The 18,851-nt window shown below is 39.2% G+C and overlaps 1 protein-coding gene across 1 annotated transcript in view; it reads left to right on the top strand.

Annotated features, from left to right (window-relative positions):
* Positions 1 to 18,851, top strand: part of adamts6 (ADAM metallopeptidase with thrombospondin type 1 motif, 6) — a 304,519-nt gene that overhangs the window by 106,763 nt on the left and 178,905 nt on the right. Inside the window, exons 7-8 of the mRNA XM_048598741.1 lie at positions 14,915 to 14,958; positions 16,380 to 16,485. Coding sequence (XP_048454698.1) covers positions 14,915 to 14,958; positions 16,380 to 16,485 — 150 coding nt within the window. The remainder of the gene's footprint in view (positions 1 to 14,914; positions 14,959 to 16,379; positions 16,486 to 18,851) is intronic.

The raw sequence follows: 18,851 nt of genomic DNA, 5'->3' as shown, positions 1-18,851 counted from the left end.
GGCACTGAGGGAAGTGGAAGTGGAAATGGCAGAGATACTGGCAACTATTGTTCAGACTTCTTTAGATTCAAGGGTGGTACCAGCGGACTGGAGAATTGCAAGTATTATACCATTCATAAAAGGGAGTGAGGATAAGTGAAGGAAGCAGAGATCAGTGGGTTTAACTTTAGTAGTTGGGAATCCTTTAGAAATAATGATTCAGGACAAATCTTGGTTAATTAAGGAGAGTCAGCGGGGATTTCCTTAGGGAAAATCATGTTTAACTGACTTACTGGAATTTTTTGTTACAGTAGGAGAGATGGTTAATCAAGGCAATGCTATTGATATTATGTATATGAACTTCCAGAAGGGATACAATAACGTATTGCACAACAGACTTGTAAGCACAGTTATGGCTAATAGAATAAAAAGAAGTGTAGGAACACAGTATTGGTACGAGCGACCAGTTCTTGTGGAGATGAAATACTGCCTTCATATTGAGGGTTCCCACCATTGTTGTGTAGCAAAATGAGAACACTTATAGACTAGATTTTGATCAGAACTAGCAACTCAAGATGGGTATCCATGAACACTGTGAGTTATCATCAGCAACAGAATTGTATTCAACACCAATCTGTAATTCTCATGGCCTGTATATCTCTCAATCTGCCATTACCACCAACTCTAGTTCAATGAAGAGGGCAAGAGGACTTACCAGAAGCAGTAGCAACATATCTAAAAATTAGGTGTCAAATCTGGTGAAGCTATAATGCAGAATGATTTGAATAGCCAACAGCATCGGTATCATATGATAGACAAAGCTAAATGATCCAACAGCCACATCAGTCATAAAGGGATAGGGTAGGTCAAGGACAAAGGAGGAAATTTATGCTAGAGGAAGTGGGTGAGGTCTTTAATGAGTACTCTGCATCGGTATTCACTAAGGAGAAGGACATGGATAATGTCAAGATTAGGAACGGGTATGTTGATGTTTTAGGGTTTGTTGATATTAAGAAGGAGGAGGTTTTGAGTGTCTTAAAAAATGTTAAGGTAGATAATTCTCCAGGGTCTGATGGGATCATCCCAGGATACTGAAGGAGACAAGGGAGGGGATTACTGGGGCCTTGACAGAGATCTTTGTATCCTCTTTAGCCACAGGCAAGGTTTCAGAAGACTGGTTAATTGCCAATCTTGTTCCTTTTGTTTAAGAAGGGCAATAGGGATAATCCAGGAAATCTTGAGCTGGTGAGCCATATATCAGTGGTATGCAAATTATTGAAGAAGAAACTTGAAGACAGGATTTACTCACATTTGGAGAAGAATAGACTTATTAGGGCTAGTCAGCATGGCTTTATATAGGAGAGGCCTTGTCTCACAAACTTGATTTCAGTTTTTTGAGGAAGTAACAAAGATGATTGAGAGTAGAGCAGTGGACATTGTCTACATGAACTTTACTAAAGCATTTGACAACGTTCCTCATAGTAGGCTGTTCCAGAAGATTAAGTTGCATGGATCCATGGTAAGTTGGCAAATTGGATACAAAATTGGATTGTTCATAGAGACAGAGGGTAATTGTGGACGGGTGGTTTCTGACTGGAGGTCTGTGACTAGTGGTGGTTCTGCAAGAAACAGTATGGAGACCTCTGTTGTTTGTAATGTTTATAAGTGACATAGATGAAAATCTAGGTAGTTTGATTAGTGAGTTTGCAGACAACACAAAAATTAATGGAGTTGTGGACAGTGAGGAAGGTTGTCAAAGGATACAGCAGAATATAGATCAGTTGGAAAGTTGAGCAGAGAAATGACACATGAAGTTTAATCCAGATAAGTGTGAAGTGATGCATTCTAGTATGGCAGGACCCTTAGAAACATTGATATGCAGAGGGATCATGTGGTCCAAGTCCATAGCTCCTTGAAAGTGACAGCACAAGTGAATAAGGAGGTGAAGAAGGCACAAGGCATGCTTGCCTTAATCAGCTTGGGCATTGAGTATAAAAGTTGACAAGTCATGTTGCAGCTGTCCAAGACTTTAGTTAGGCGATAGTTGTAGTATTGTGTGCATTTTTGGTTCCCACAGTGGAGGCTTTGGACACGGTGCAAAAGAGGTTTACCAGGATGATGCCTGGATTGGATTGGAGAGGTTGGACAAACTTGGATTGTTTTCTTTAGAGATGGAGACTGAGAGACGACCTGATCAAAGCATATAAAATTATGAAAGCCATGGATAGGGTAGATAGTCAGAATCTTTTTTCCCAGGGGGAAATATCAAATACTTGAGGGTCATAAATTTAAGGTGAGAAAGGAAAGGTTTAAGAGGAATGTGCAGGGAAACAGGGTGGTCGCGCATAGAACATGCTGCCAGGGGAGGTGGTAGTAGCAGATACGATAGCAAAGTTGAAGAACTGACACATGAACAGGGAAGGAATAGAGGGATATGGCCCATGTTGGGGCAGATGGGATTAATTTAGACTGGCGTCATGGTTGGCACAGGCATAGTGTGCTGAAGGGCCTGTTCTTAGCTGTCCTGTTTTGTTCTATCAACAGCCTTTAGCCAAAAGTTCCAAGAGGTTGATTCGTCCCGGCTTCTTCCAGATATCCCGGGCACCACAAATGCCAGTCTTCAGCCAATTCACTTAATTCCATGTGATATTGGGACAATGCTGAAGGCATTGGATACTGTACAGGCAATAGGTCTTCATGACACAGTGTGGTGCTGGAGGAACACAGCAGGCCAGGCACCATCAGAAGAACAGGAGAGTTGACGTTTCGGTTCGGGACCCTTCTGACATCCTGACCATACTATTGAAGATTTGTTTTCCAAAACTAGCCGCACCTCTAGTCAAGCTATTCCAGTACAGCTACAGCACAGCACTATTTCACAGCCAACAATATGGAAAATTACCATTCACCAGAAATTGAGCTGGACTAGCCATATAACTACTGGGCTACTTAGAAGGAGAACCATCATCTGCAAGTTTCCTCCAAGGGATGTATTATCCTGACTGGGAAATGTGTTGTCTGGTCAAGATCACAGAACTCTCTTCCTAATAGCACAGAGAAGGTACATAAACCACAAGGACTGCAATGTTTCAAGGAGGCAGTTCACCACCATGTTCTCCAGGACAATTAAGCATTGGCAATAAATGTCAGCCTTGCCTATCATGCACACAAAATAAACATAAATCACTATCCAAAGTAGGAAGTAATTGTGGCTGGGATCTATATAGTTTATTCAAAGTGTTTTGTTTTTCCTTTAAAGGCCTGTTGCTATGACATACATTAATTCATCTGCTTTGCAATTTTATATTTGGTTCATTAAAAGCACTGCTCTCTTTAAATCAAAAGGTGTGTGCTGATGTACATTTCTGAAACTTTTGAACATCCTTTAATGCTGACAATGTATTGCAGAAGTATGAGCTTGTTAAAATTTCAGAAATGCAGTCTTTTGAATGCGGAGTTAAACTAAAATGATTGCCGTCTGTTTAGGTAGGTGTAAAAGTTTCTATGGTATTGTTTAAGAGCAGGAAGTTCTCCTTTCCACGTTCCTTACTTTCCCAGTGCGCTGGCAACCATTTATCGCTCAACTAACACTGCTAAAATAGATTAGTGGCTCATATATTTCACTGCTGTTTGTGGGAACTTACTATCTGCAAATTGACTGTCACATTTCAACAGTGATTATACTTCAATAAGACTTAATTGGCTGTGAGGCAGATTGGGACATTCTGAATGCAAAGAATGTGAAATTGAATGTTTTACCCTCCTCCTTTGAATTAGGAATATATATTATAGCTTTGTTTATTCTATGTTTTATGTCTGATTAACTTTTATGACATCCATGTTAATTGAAGTATATCTTGGGGGAAGTGATGGCTTAGTGGTCTACTGGACTGTTAATCCAGAGACCCAGGTAATGTTCTGGGGAATTGGGTTCGAATGCTGCCATACCATTCAAGATTACAGCATGTTCTTATGCCACTTGTCAGATCCCACCTCACCCCACCCAACTTGGAGGGCAGACAGTAAAGATGATACTAACTGAGTGTCACAGGACATGGATATGCTAGAATCACAGACAGAAACATGGTAGTTGGAATTTAAAGCAGTGAACTGAGAGGCGAACGATAGGGAGAAGGTATGGAGATGTACTGTCACAATTCTAAAGAGTGTGCAGGGACAGAAGGTCTCTGGGGTTTTTTCACATGGTTTGATGCCACACTATGAGTTGGGGACAAGGCAAAGTTAAGGATTGTCTTCAGGCTTAGACTTCAATATAACATTATTTCTTATACATTAAGACTAAATACTACTGTACATTGCAATCATGGGTATAACCAGGCTGTAACTTATAGTAAGTTTGGTAAAGACTATTCTGTCTTCTTTGTGTGTTCATGCCCAGGTTTCACTCTGGTCTGGTTAAGTGTGACCCAACTTCACCCACACTCTCCATTTATAGTTAGTGATGTGCAGCTTGTGTCATCATCGTGAGGATGCGCCAGAGTCTAAAAACCCTTACGCACCGTCCTTCTCCAAATGTTTTTCCCCTTGTCATAAACATAGATTACCAGCTATATACATTCTCAAATGAGTTACCTAGATCATTTTACTTTACAAAATTTACTGGACATTTCATCTTTATCTCTCCCACCCCTCTCTAAGTCTTTGACTTGATTCCTGTGTGCTGATAGCTAGGTAAGGAAAATTCATAACAAGATATTAGGTAAATTTAGGTAAATTTGGTGATCTTTTTCACTGCTGGCTTCTATTTGATCAGTATTGGTCATGATTGAATGGCAGAGCAGACTCAATGGGCCAAATGGCTTAATTCTGCTCCTATATTTTATGGTCTTATGGACAGGGTGAATATCATTGAGACTCTTTAAGATTCTTCTGAATAGCCCTATTTAATTCAAAAAGAAATTGCAGGTTACAAAGCCAAGATGGCAGAAAATGAATTCTAAAATTTCATTTTACAGGGAAACCTCCAACAATCAGTTTTTGATGTCCATGGTTACTTATGTTTGTTGAGAGGATACAAAAATTCAATAACATATTACCAGCCCTCTAATTATCTGAACATAATATATCAGAGTGAGGGTTTACAATAATATGTTTATAGAGCATTAATAATATTTTTAGCTCAAATAAACGTATGAATTACTAGCAGGAGTCGTCCATCCAGCCCCTCAAGCCTGGTTCACCATTCAATGAGATCATGGCTGATCTGATTATAGCCTCATCTCCACTTTCCTACCTACCCTGAATAAGTCTGACTCCCTTGTTAATCAACATCAATGATTGCATGGAAAGTAAATCAATTGCTTTTATTACTCCTAAAAGTTAGGTTAGGCATTTGTAATTTTGTTTTGCCTTTTATGAAAGCCTAGGGTATAGAGAACTGCAACAGAGAAATTATTCTACGTTGCTGAGAGAAAAGAAGTACATATGTTGGCAAAAATTCAAGGTTTGGTGGCTTTGTGGTCAGGTGGTTATGTTGTGTGAATGTTGCAGAGGATTGGGAGAGATAAAGGATCTTCCAGAGGATGGGTGTCAGCATGTGGGAAAATTAAGAGGAAGTTGTGGTGTTTGGGAGCATGGTATTGGAAGACAAAATGGACATTTGTGTTGGGGAACACTACCCCAGAATCTGTATTGGGATCTGGGAGTATTGTGAAAAATTACAGCTACAACTGAATCCTGGCGTAGGAAAAAAATTGAATAGAGGTCCCAGGATGTGGAAACAATCGGAGGGAAATGCCATTGTCTTGAGGTAGCTGATAGCAGCAGTGGTAATGTAGAGGACTGGCAGAAAGCCATGAGAATGGACGAATCACCAATACAAGAGCAGCAAAAGGGAGATGAAGTGTGCAGAGCAGGTATGGCAGTGCTGACAGTTGCTTGGTTATATTGGAGGAGGCAAAGAAGTTACTTGTGGAAATTTGCATTTAAAATTTGTCAGGACTTTCTGTTGAGTCACAGTAAATGGGCAGCATTCAATGATTTTCTTTGAAGAATTTATCCCACGGTGACTGGGAAATGTTACATTATTTAATTTAATAAATAGTGTTAATTTTGAGTACTATGAGCTTCCTCAACATTTCAGTCGAGTTCCCATTGCTCACCATTGTCATTCTCCTTTTGGTACAAGCTGATTATCTCCTGCCTTCAAATTGGCAAGATCCAGTTCCCAACCATTGGTGTGAACCAAATTCAAAGGATATTTCGCACTTTTAAAATTAGGAATTGAAATAATTTTAAGAACTGAAGCCTGGAATGTAGCCTTTAACACTTCAGGAGGAGGCGGTGGGGGAGTCTCTTCAAAGGTCAAGGTCAGATTAAAAGTTGAAGCTCCAGGGTGAGGCTGGTAGAAGGAGATTCCAGACACCATGGGCAATGCAGCAGCTACAATGCTGAGGGGGTAGGTGTAGTGGCAGTCTGCTGGGAGCAATCACTATCAGGTCACATTTCCTATTTTGGAAAGTTCAGACTGTACGGAGCTGATTTTTTTGCACCACATATCTTGGAAATCAGTCTGTAAGATTCAATCATTGCTAAGTTCGGTTGTAACAAAAAAGCATAGCAGATGGAAGTAATTAAGAGTTAGCCTACATTGGTATATGCAAGTTCTTCAACTTACTTTAATATAACTCCAGTACTTGCACAAACAGAAGAATATATCATAGTGAAACATGTTTGTGTGGAAGCTGATAGGGACATGGCAGAACAGGCTTTCAGCTAGGGGCAAAGGTCATTCAGGCTCAGAGGCAGGATAGGGGATACAGGAAGCAGAGTGAAAGGGAAGGTGAAGAAGGGTTAAGGGTTGAGAGGACTGTCAAAGACAGGGAGGCAAGGAGGAAAGAGGAGGAGATACAATATCCATATGTGCAGCTGACCAATCAATATCCTCATCCGAATTCCCAAAAGCAAAGTGCACCTTTGACCTCATCTTCCAGGGAGCTGCCACACAACTCGATTATTTCCCCAAACTTGACTGCAGGCCATTTATGCTCAGTAGTTTTTCATAAGCATATCCTGACTATTTTCTATCCTCTAAGATATGTCCTTTGAGGATCTTCACTGCTGGAAGTGAGTATCACATCAAGCAATGGTGTAGCTTCATCAAAGCTATGAAACACGTTTTGCCTTTCTTCATGAGACTGAAAATGGCTGATCATAGCTTTTGGGTATGTGAAAGTAGAAAGGGAGGATTTGTGTAAGGAGAGGAGGCTCAGATGCCACGATGACATTATCTACAGCTTTCGCCTCATGCCTGATAGCTGGATAAGTTATAGAATGGTCTACCACAGAAGGAGGACATTTAGCTTATCGGTTCCATGCCAGCTCTCTGTAGAGTCAATCAGTCAGTCCCATTCACCCACTCTGTACCACTGAGCTGCAAGTTCATTTTCTTAAACACCCATCCAATTTCCTTTCAAAATCATTTAATGTTTCTGCTTCCATCATCCTCGTGGGCAATGAATTCCAAGTTAATGCCATTTGCTAAGTAAAAAAGCTCTTCCTCACATTTCCCTGCATCTTTTCCCATCCATGTCTCTTGCACAATAAGCTAGAGGGAACAGGTTTTTCTTGTCTATCCTATCTGAAGCTGTCATCATCCTTAAAATCTCTATCAAATATACCTTACTCCAAGCAGAATAATTCCAGCTTCTCTAACTTAACTTTGAAGCTAAAATTCTGGCTCCTTGCAACCATTCTAGCAAATCTCCTGTCCACATCTCAGGGACCCTCAAATCTATCCTAAGGTTCCTTGACCAGAATTAATCACAAGACTCTTGTCATGGCCTAACCAGAGCTTCAGAACTATTCAGTACTCAATTTGTTTATTTTAGGGAGTGTGAGATCTCATGTGTGAGATCTCATGTAGTTTACTAATCAGTCCTTCATTATTTCCAAAATTTTTAAAAAATTTATGTAAATTGTTGTGTAAGGACATTATGACCCTGGAGCAAACTTGCAATGATGTAATGGACCCGCACATCATTAAGTAGCACAGAATGGGTGGAATTAGAACACTGTCAATTCTGGAACCTGCACCAGATCATCCGGTGTATGTCACTCATTTTACATACTTTACATACTGTTCATTTTACATACTTTAACATATTTGAAAGACAGGAGAGAAATTGGAATATAATAGATAATTAGCATTCTAGAATCAATTCCTTCTGTAACCAATAGTAATCTCAGGATAACTTTTATAATGTCTTATTTCCTCACAAAAAAGTACACAACCAATTAAAGTCAATTCTAAAAGATAATTTTTACTTAACCTTTTTACCTTCGAGGCATTAACTTATTTTGGTTTGCCACAAGGCTAAATAATTTTTAAGTCTTCCTGTTGCTTCCATATTATATTGAGTCTTGCAAAATACAGCTGCCCACTGGAGCAAATAGGGCAGAACAAGAGAGTGAGGGTGATGATGGACGGCTGTTCCCCATTATTATCTAATTAACACAGATTCCATGTTTATTTTCTTTATCATCAGTCATCCATCATCCGTTACAAGTTTTGGAGTGATGTGTGAGTGACGTAGCAGCAGCTGTGGTTTCATTAGGACCTATAACTGCAGTGAAACTGCACTCAGGTCTTCAATAAGATAGAGCAGAATTGGAATTCAGCAGTCTTCTGAGTAACTGGACACTGATCATCTCCTGCTATGAGTGGGAAAAGGAACCCTAAATATTGTCTCCTTCACCTCCCTGCCCAGTTGGCTGCAGCTGTTAGAGATTCCATCAATGCATCAGTGAGCCAATTTCAAAAAAGAAAATATAGGTGACACCACTCACCATCAGTGTAGGGGACTGGTGTACTGGCATGGACATACCACAAGAAACAGGCCTGAAGACATCTGCTCTTGTGGTTAGAGAGTTGGCTAGCTATAAATTCCTGATTGCCCCTCTCAGTAAGATAGGCCCACTTGAAGCTCAAAAGTTCAAGGAAATCGGTGAAGGTTACATATTCTTTTGGAGTGGACATGGAATAGGAAAGCACAAATGTGGTGTGGAACTTATTGTCATGTGCTATCTCATTAGTAAATTGACTTGGTTTCCAAAGGATGTTAATAATCATCTGATTATGTTTAAACTCCCCCTGCATTGCATTAGGCCAGTGACTCGCATCACTGTGTATGCCCCTACCATGGCTATCCTTGATGAAGTCGAGGATAAATTCAATGACGAAGTTCCTTGATTGCTGCTGTGCCAATGTCAGATAAGCTAAATTCTGAAGAAACGTCACTGGACTTGAAACATTAATTCTGTTTACTCTCTACAGGTGCTGCTAGATCTGCTGAAGTTCTGCAGCAATTTCTGTTTCTGTTTTGTTTGTTTGTAGTCATTCTTTGTGGTTGCGATGCCAGTGTTGGTGCTGATTACCAGCCACAGGAATGAGTCATTGGAAAATTAAAGTTGGTGGTTGTAACAGCAGTGATCTTGTCTTGCTAAAAATATGTGTTAAGTATGAGTTCTTAACTACTAACACAACTTTCCAACTCCCGAAATCTCAACAAATCACCAAGTATTCACCCATGTTCCAGGCATAATCGATTGTATCATCACCAGGCAGAGGGACAGGCAAGATGTGGGTATTACAAAAGCCATGAGTGGTTCTGTCTGGTGGATTGACCATGTCAAAGCTAAGCATCAAGATCTATCCCAAACATGCTCTGCTTTTTGCAGTCATACCTGGCAGAAAGAAGGATGATTATGGTTGTTGGAGACCAGTCAGCTCTGCAGAAGATCCTCAGGGTGGTGTTCTAGGCCCAACCATCTTCAGCTGCTTCATCAAAGACCTTTCCTCCATCATAAGATCAGAACTGGGGATGTTTGCCAATGATTGCACAATGTTCAGCACTATTCGCAAGTTCTCAGATACTGAAGCAGAAGTGGAAAAGTTTCCTGATGATCGCGTAATGTTCAGCACCATTCACGACTCCTCAGATACTGAAGAGGCCTATTTCCAAATGCAGCAAGACCTGGACAGTGCTGATTTGTGCTGACAAGTGGCAAGTAACTTACACACTCCATACGTACCAGGCATTGACAGTATCCAACAAGAGAGGATCTAACTATCAACCCTTGACATTCAATGGTGTAACCATCATTGAATCCCCCACTGTCAACATTTTGAGGCTTGCCATTTACCAGAAACTCAACTGGACTAGGCACATAAGTGCTGTGGCTCTGAAATCTGCAGGCGACTGAGATTTATTGAGAGAAAGTGCAACTGTTTGCAGATATTCAAACTCAGGATGGCAACATTTTCTATTCTAGTGGAGTCAGTTAGGCAATGTGTTTTCTTTTTTGAATTGCATTGATTTTGATCAAATCCCAATTCCATTTCCATTGGGATGATAGTACTTGATTTTTGAGAATCGTTCTTTGGTCAACTATTTTCTTTCAAATTTTCTGAAAAGATCTCTGGTATTGTCTGAATAGACTAATGTTACTCTATACTCCAGTATCAACCTTCAGTTTCTGATTTATTGCTGTAGGCTTATTTCTCACCTTTTTTTCTGATATGAATGATATTAAGCATTTCCTTTCTCATCAAGATGTTTCATGCAGTTGTATGACTTCTCTGTCTATTGTTCCTCTAAATTGTTGTCATGTCCCGGGGGGTATGAGTGTTTTCATTTACTTTCCTTCTCATTTGCCTTGTTGCTGTGTTTATGATTAATTCCAGACCATCTTATTTCTTTGTTCTGCACATCTTTTTCAATGATTGGGCTTTCTACAAGCTCTTGATCTGTATATGGGACATTTCTTTCTGGCTGTGAACTCAAGGCCACAGCTCTTGCACCAGTTTCACTCCATCTGGTATGTGTTGTTTTGTTGCTATTTTACTGCTTTAATCTTGCCAACTCTCTCAACTTAATCAAAGGCAAAGACTAGATTTTTGAATTGTCAGCATCTTCATTTGTCTATTCATGCCTCATGTGCATTGGTGGCATCAACAGCTTGTGATATTGTAATATCTCAATCAGAGTTCATAGAGTCATAGAATCATAGAGATATACAGCGTGGAAACAGACCCTTCGGTGCAAACCATCCATGCTGACCAGATATCCTATATAAATCTAGTCCCATTTGCCAGCATTTGACCCATCACCCTCTAAACCCTTCCTATACATATGCCCGTCCAGATCCCTTTTAAATGCTGTAATCATACCAGCCCCCACCACTGCCTCTGGCAGCTCATTCCATTTTTGCACCACCTTCTGCATGAAAACGTTGCCCCATAGGTCCCTTTTATATCTTTCCCCTCTCACCTTAAACCTATTCCTCAAGTTTTGTATGTTCCCACCCCTGAGAAAAGATCTTACCTATTTACCCTATCCGTGCCCCTCATGATTTTCTAAACCTCTACAAAGTCCACCCAGGCCTCCGACCCTCCAGGGAAAATAGCCCCAACCTATTCAGCCTCTCCCTATAGGTTAAACTCTCCAATCCCGGCAATATTCTCATAAATCTTTTCTGAACCCTTTCTACTTTCACAACATCCTTCCTATAACAGTTCTTTGTACATCAAGGCATGCAGAGCCCCACATGAGCTTGTCTAATATACTTCATCCTTTTCTTGAATTTATGCTTGCTGGATACTGTTCTCACCCGTGTTGAGAAATTCTCAACAAGCTCGTTTGGTTCCTGTCTCAGAATTTCAAATTCACATTGATGGTTTGATTTTGGCTAGATAAGTTGAATTTCTCAAAAATGTTGAGAAATCCATATATACTACATTGCAATCCCTCCCCAACAGTATCCAACAAGGTATATCTGTTTGAGACGGGAATGGCCAAAGGGGGCTCTTGCACTGTCTGCCAACAATTACTCTTTAAAGATTTAAGAACCTCTTCCACTCCTTGTGTTCCCAACATTGGTCATTTCAGTTGAGAGTCCAGCACTCAGCCATGGATGGGCTTATTGGTCACTGCCTTTGCCTTTCTAAGAAGGTTAAAGCGAACACAGGAGGACCAGGCCTGACAGCAATCCCAGGTGAGGCACAATGCTGACACAGGCTCTGAATGTCCCAGGATGCTTAAAGTGTATGATACAGGTTGAAGGAGCAGTTCTTTAAAGAGTTATCAGTGGTTAACCATGCAGGTGATGGCTGAGCATACTCCTCTAGACAGCGAGATATGCTGCAACCCACTGATGCGGGCTATGTCTCCATCATTCATTCAGCTTCAGTGTGTTCACCACCTTGGTGAAGATGCCATACTGGATAAGAGACCAGCACTTTCATCTTCAATGCAACTGGCTCTTCCAGGGCCAATAGGTGACCTACAAATGAATCAGCACCAGACAGAGTAAAAGCAGGGAGGATGTTCCTGGTGATCGAGGATTCAGAACCAGGAATCACTGACCAAGCACACTGCATAGGCTATTTAGGACTGAGATGAGGAGAAAGTTCTTCACCCAGAGAGTGGTCAGCCTATGGAATTTTCTGTCTTCGCATTCATTTGAGGCCAAAACGTTGAATGTTTTTGAGTGTATAGTTCTTATGGCTAAAGAGATCAAAGGGTATGGGAAGAAAGTGGGACAGGCTACTGAATTGGATGATAAGCCAGGATCATATTGAATGTTTGAGCAATCTTGAAGAGGCAAATGGCTTACCTCTGTTTCTGTGTTACATATGTATATATTTGCTGTCTGTTTATAAAAGCTAATGTTTGGAATTGTCTGATTTCTATCTGTGATGTTCCCCTTCTGGACAATGAGAAGCTGTGGGTCTAAAGTGGGCAATTGGGGCAGAGTAGTGGTGAAGCAGAGAAAGTGTTTGGATGGGATGTAGCTATAGACAGGTAAAGTAGTGGCATGGTGGTGTAACTAGAGTGAGAGAATGGGGTTGTATGTGTGACGGAGTGTCAGCCATGGGCAGTGTGGCTGCTGTGCCATGACACCGGTGAAGGCCAATGGCCAATCTGCCAACTCTTGTCCATGTGCACAATGGCATCTCAAAGGTGATGCAGATGCAAGAGTCACTGACCTTTAGGCGAATATCCACTGAGTAGCGAGTTGTTCTGGGAACGGTACATGGTAAGGTAGGGCTGGAATCAGACATGACAGATGTTTTAGGGGTAGGCTTGATTCTTAATGAGGTGAGTTTGGTAAGATATGACGAGAAGATGTGCAAGGCCTCATGGCAAAAAAGCCTCCAAACTTGACACAGCTTGTGATGAGCCAAAAAAAATGTAAGCTTCAGCAAGTTATAATTCAGATTAATGTGTTTTATCAGCTCCTCCTTCACCCTTGCTGGTTTTTCACCTTTCCATGTTGAACATTTCCAAATGGTTACCTTTTTCAGTTTCCCTCCTTTCTGGTCTCTTTTCTTGTTAAGTTCCTCCTCCGCTCAAATTTTAATAAATTTCCTACTTCACCACTTCTGTGTTATTTGTTCTATGCATCATCATTTAGATTCCATTCTTGAATTTTAGTTCCTTTGATCTTCCTGGTTTAAATCTGTTTGCTTGTTCGTTTTCCTCCCTGTATACAATAACTTGGACAAGTGTTTAGTTGATATGTAGTGAGCTTCCCCCTTCCCAAATTTTGATTTAATATCCTCAAGATCTGAAGTGCTTTTTTTTTAAAATTTTTTATAGTGATATATCTATCTAGTATACCATTTCTAAATTGGTTAGATGTGGAACTGTGGGAACAATTTTGCGATTACTTTCCTTGAAGCCCTGTTTTTTTAACCTAATGTTTAACTCCTCAAAGTCCTTTATAAGGTTTACAGCTTGATCTTAGGTCACTGAAAGCACTTACCATTTTTGAAATAATTTCCATTTTTCTGTATTCTTTTAATGGCAATTGGGAAAGAACACACTATTTAGAACTGTTGCTTGCAGATGCCAAAGAGGCTATCAAATAATATAATCTTCAGTCTGCCTTATAGTATTAACACTTTTCCCTCCTTGTCCCATCCCCTTGTGCACACATTTAGCTCCAAGGTGCCATAGAACCTATGTTGTCCTAAACTGTCTGTAAGATCCATCTTTCTTTTGTAGGGTGGCAAGTTGGTCGTTTTCCCACACTGTGATTAAAGCATGAAGATAGATACCTATTGAATAGTGTCTGTGTCAATCTTCAAATAAAAAGCGTTCATTTATGTACTTGTGAACCAAACTTTTGCAATACCTGCCTTTTCAGCTTGAGGGTTATCTGCATTTATAAACAAGGGTTTAAAATATGTCGATTATACTTGTTTTTTTGGTGCTTTTCAGAAAAGGTCTGACAGTGCTTGGGAAAGGTACAATTTTTATGTGTTACATGAAAGAGAGTAATGAAAGCAACATCCTAATGTCATTATCTTACTGCCACTCAAAATGTTTTAAAGGGGTTTCACTTCTGCAGTTTCCAGTACTGTTAACCTGGACTTAGCCAGTTGGCTCAGAAAAGATGTTTTCCAGTCAAAGTATGAAGAAGACCTGTTAGGGAAGTATTCTATTATTAAATTAAATGTGATGGACATTTACTTCACCATTAATATTTTGTTTTAGAAAATGTGCATTAATCTCACCATCTTGGAAGTCCATCAGCTATTCACAGTTAGAATTTTCTTTCCTTTTTTGAAGAAAAGGCCCCAGATCCAACCATTACTGTGACTGTGTCTCCAGACATATTGCGTCTCTTCACCTCAAGCCATTTTCTTTTCATTGAAGCTTATGACTACAAGGATCAAGTTTAACTTTTTAAACTGGCAGATGTCCCATTGGCTTGAAGCCAAATCCTGTAAGCGTGCTGTTCAAATCATTTTTACTATAGTGCTGAAAGCGCCAATACTAGCTGGCAACATATAATTTCACCAATCATCGTCTACAAGTGTTAACTATGCTTTGTTAATGGACTAGCTATATGAAGCAAAACAATATTTTATATGCTACTGAATTCTTCGCAATTTCTCCTCTCATAGATATGACATCTGCACCTATAAAAACAAGCCTTGTGGAACCCTAGGTAAGTTTTTACATATAGCAACTAGTATTGTTTCCCAGTTGTTCTTATTGATTCATTAACCTTCTATTTTTGATGTCAGTTGGCTTTTCTTAAAGGTGGTTTATTTTAGATTATTTAAAATCATCTTTTATAATTACTTCATGTTTAAATTAGGTAAAGCATTGCTCACTTTTTCTTTCCTAGCAACAGGCTTCTGCTAAACAACAAACCTACTGTGTATTTTCCTCAACTAGGAACATCATGAAAATATAACCAATATATGTAATAAATAACTTTGTTTCTAGAAATACACTAGCAAATCTATCTTTTATTACCATTTTATTTCAATTATGCTTTTCTGTCACAGAAACTACTGTTGTACTTTCTCATCCTTCATCTGTTATTTTCTGAATACTACCATGATTGGCAATAGCAAATCTTATTGATATATTGAACTTTGCAGCACTTTTTTCACTTCTATTTTGCTGAAAAGCATGAAAAACAAAACCACATTTACATTTGGGTTTATATGATGTGCACAAACAATTGACTTATTTTCATACAATTTTATGAGGATAAGGGTTAAACTGTACACCAGGACTATACGACGCATTGTGGGTCTTGATTCAGTTGCATCTTGCTCCAGAACAAACATGGTGCAGCATTTACCATATGATTTGAATATAATTGTAGCCCACAGTCTGTCACTTTTACCAATGCTAGAAATTATATTAGAATAATCAAAAGCTGCTGACTGATGCTTTCAAAGTGTACAGTCTGCTCATAAGCAGACTCCTATAAGGCTCAAAGGCATGGCTGTGGATTATACATTGTTTTAAAAGCACCTAGTGGCCAGAAGCTCTATTTTTCATTAAGTATTTAAATATTTTCGTCTACATAATTTATTGCTTAAAATACTGAAAGATAACTTCCTCACTGCAGTTCTGAGCTATTTCCGAATTATTTTCTCTTCCATTTATAAAACTGCTACATGTGACAAATTCAAATGTGTAAAGATAACAATTACCTATTTCAACAGTTTGCTGCACTATAAACAAATTGGTATTCCAAAAAAAAATTGCTTGACAAAAAGTGCATTTTACTTCTTGCTAGGTAAGAATAGAAAAAAAAATAAGAATGTTGGTTTTAGATCCCTCTTCAGGCTCAAGTTTCAGGTGGTCCCAAGTTACCAGAAGTAAATTTATAAATCTAACCTCTAGTCTAGACGTTTTCCAGCGCTGGCTGTGGCTCAAAAAAAAATTAATGTCTGGCCTGTAAAGTGCAATTCCCTCCAGTGAATACGCAAATGACTATAAACTTAACCTTGTGCCAATTATTCCTTCTGTGTACATAGATTTTATATGTATAAAAAAAACCTAAGCCTTTATAACAAGACTGAAACACCTTGGCTTGACCCTTTGTGTCTCCCTGTATTTATTCAGGCTTGGCCTCAGTGGCTGGAATGTGCGAGCCTGAGCGAAGCTGCAGCATCAATGAAGATATTGGCTTGGGTTCAGCATTCACAATTGCACATGAGATTGGTCACAAGTGAGTGAATTAGAAGTAATCCCCATTCCCGATTTTAAAATGAATTCTTTGTATTTCTTTGCCAAATTCACAGAAATGTAATTCTTAGTAACTTGAGGTGATATTAGTTTATGAATGCTAACTATAAATGTCAATTAAGTAATATTTCCCCCTGTTGTGCCTCCTGCCTATAGTACAGTAGCTGTAAATACAATCATGCTTTTAAAAAGAGTGAAAGTTTTTAAAAATATGAGCACTTAAGCTTATTGTTTCATGGCACGCACCATTCCCTACCCACTTCTTCCCCTCCTCTCCCCTCCCCACGGTCAGCTGCCTTTTCCCATGCAGAATGTTATTGTTTTGACTTCTGCCAGTAACATTTATGACTAACTGTTAAGAACATTGGCGAGTGACTGGTTTTCAGTGTTCACTTTTCCTATTGATGCAGATAAATTTGTGGTGTAGACTCTTAGCCAAACAGTCTCCAGTGTTTTAATGTTCTATGATTATATGCAACTGGGAATTCCTTATTATGGAAGGATAGTAGATGGAATATATATCTGTCATTTGACTGCATTGTGCAGTTACAATAATGCACCACATCTCACACTAGCCAATATCAGAAGGATAATTGCATTACTATAAGGATTCCTTGTAAAATTTTAGCAAAGGAGTTAACATTGTTTAGGAAGATAAGATTTATGGGATTCTTAATGCATGATCATAAAACCATAGGACATAGGAGCAATAGTAGGTCATTCAGCCCATTGAGTTTGTTCTGCTGTTCAATGAGGTCATGGCTGATTTGATAATCCTCAGCGCCACTTTCCTTCCTTTTCCTCATGACCCTTGATAAATTCAATGATTTAAAATCTGCCTGAAGCAGCCTTGAATATACTTAATGACCCAGCCTTGACAGCCCTCTGTGGTCAAAAATTTCACTGTTTCACAACCCTCTGAGAGAAGGAATTCCTCTCATGTCTGTCTTAAATGTGCAACCCCTTATTCTGAGATTATGCCCTCGGAGAAACTACCTATTTGCATCTACCCCTTCAGTCCCCAAATAATCTTTTATTTTCCAATCAGTTGCCTTTTATATTTCAATTAATACAGACTGAACCTACTCAAACTCTCCTCATAACAGAATCCCTCCATACCTGGTAACAGCCCAGTGAACCTTCTCTGGACTGCTTCCAATACCAAAATATATATTTCCTTAGATAAGGGACCCCAAACTCTTTAAATATTCCAGCTGTTGTCTGATTAGTGCCTTGCATATTTTAGCAAAATCTCTTTAATTTTACACTCCATTCCCTTTGAAACAAAGACTAACATTCAATTTGTCTTTCCTATTGCCCACTGAACTTGGATAATAACTTTTTGTGATTCATGGATGGGGATCCCTCAGGGGATCCATAGCTTTCTGCATGTTTCTCCATTTAATTAATATTCAGCTACTCTATTCTTCCTGCCAAATTGCATAACCTCAGATTTTTAGATAACATATTCCCACTGTCAAGCTTTTGTCCACTCATTTAACCTGTCTATAATCCCTTGTAGACTATTTATGTCATCCTCACCACTTGCCTTCTCACTTATTTTTATGTCAGACTTATTGAGGGTACCTTCACTTCCTTCATCCAGGTCATTAATACAACTGTATTAATTAATTACAACTGTACAAAGTCTCAGAGAATTGAAAACCGAAAAAACTGCAGTTGCTGTAAATCAGGAACAAAAACAGAAGTTGCTGGAAAAGCTCAGCAGGTCTGGCAGCATCCGTGAAGAAAAAATTAGAATTAACGTTTCGGGTCCGGTGACCTTTCCTCGGAACAGTTCATCGGCTGAGTGAACGTTCTAAGTTATCTCCAAGTTACTGTTCATGTTCACTGCAATGTCCAATTTTTCCAGTTCATCCCTTCTGCTCAACTCTCCTTTTAACCTTGTAGGATGGGATGAAAGTAAGAAGAGGGTACTGAGTAGGATGATCATTCATGATCAAATTGAATTGTAGAGCAGACTCAAAGGTCTGAATAGCTTACTTCTGTTCCTATGTTCTATATTTCTAAAAGGTTTAAACTTTGTTAGTTTTTTCCTCAATTGTAAAAATCTAAAAATCAGACCATTATCTATTATGTATGACTCATAAAGGGAAAAAAAATCTATTACTGTATAATATTCCCACATTCCAGCATCATCTCATGTAGTCTGATTGCCCTTATCTTGCAGGATGTGGGGAAATGACTGCTGAAGTTCCTAATACTCTCAGTGTAATAACTACCTTTACAGTCTATTGGATTCCATGAATACATTTAACTCTAACTCTTGGAACCTTATTTCACAAGTGCAGAAAGTCTTAATATGTTCTCTAAATCGTAGTTTCTTAC

This window comes from Rhincodon typus, chromosome 1 (genome assembly GCF_021869965.1).
Source record: "Rhincodon typus isolate 14 chromosome 1, sRhiTyp1.1, whole genome shotgun sequence".
NCBI lineage: Eukaryota > Metazoa > Chordata > Chondrichthyes > Orectolobiformes > Rhincodontidae > Rhincodon > Rhincodon typus.
Note: the sequence above shows the minus strand (reverse complement) of the source record. Positions and strands in the feature narration are given on the sequence as shown.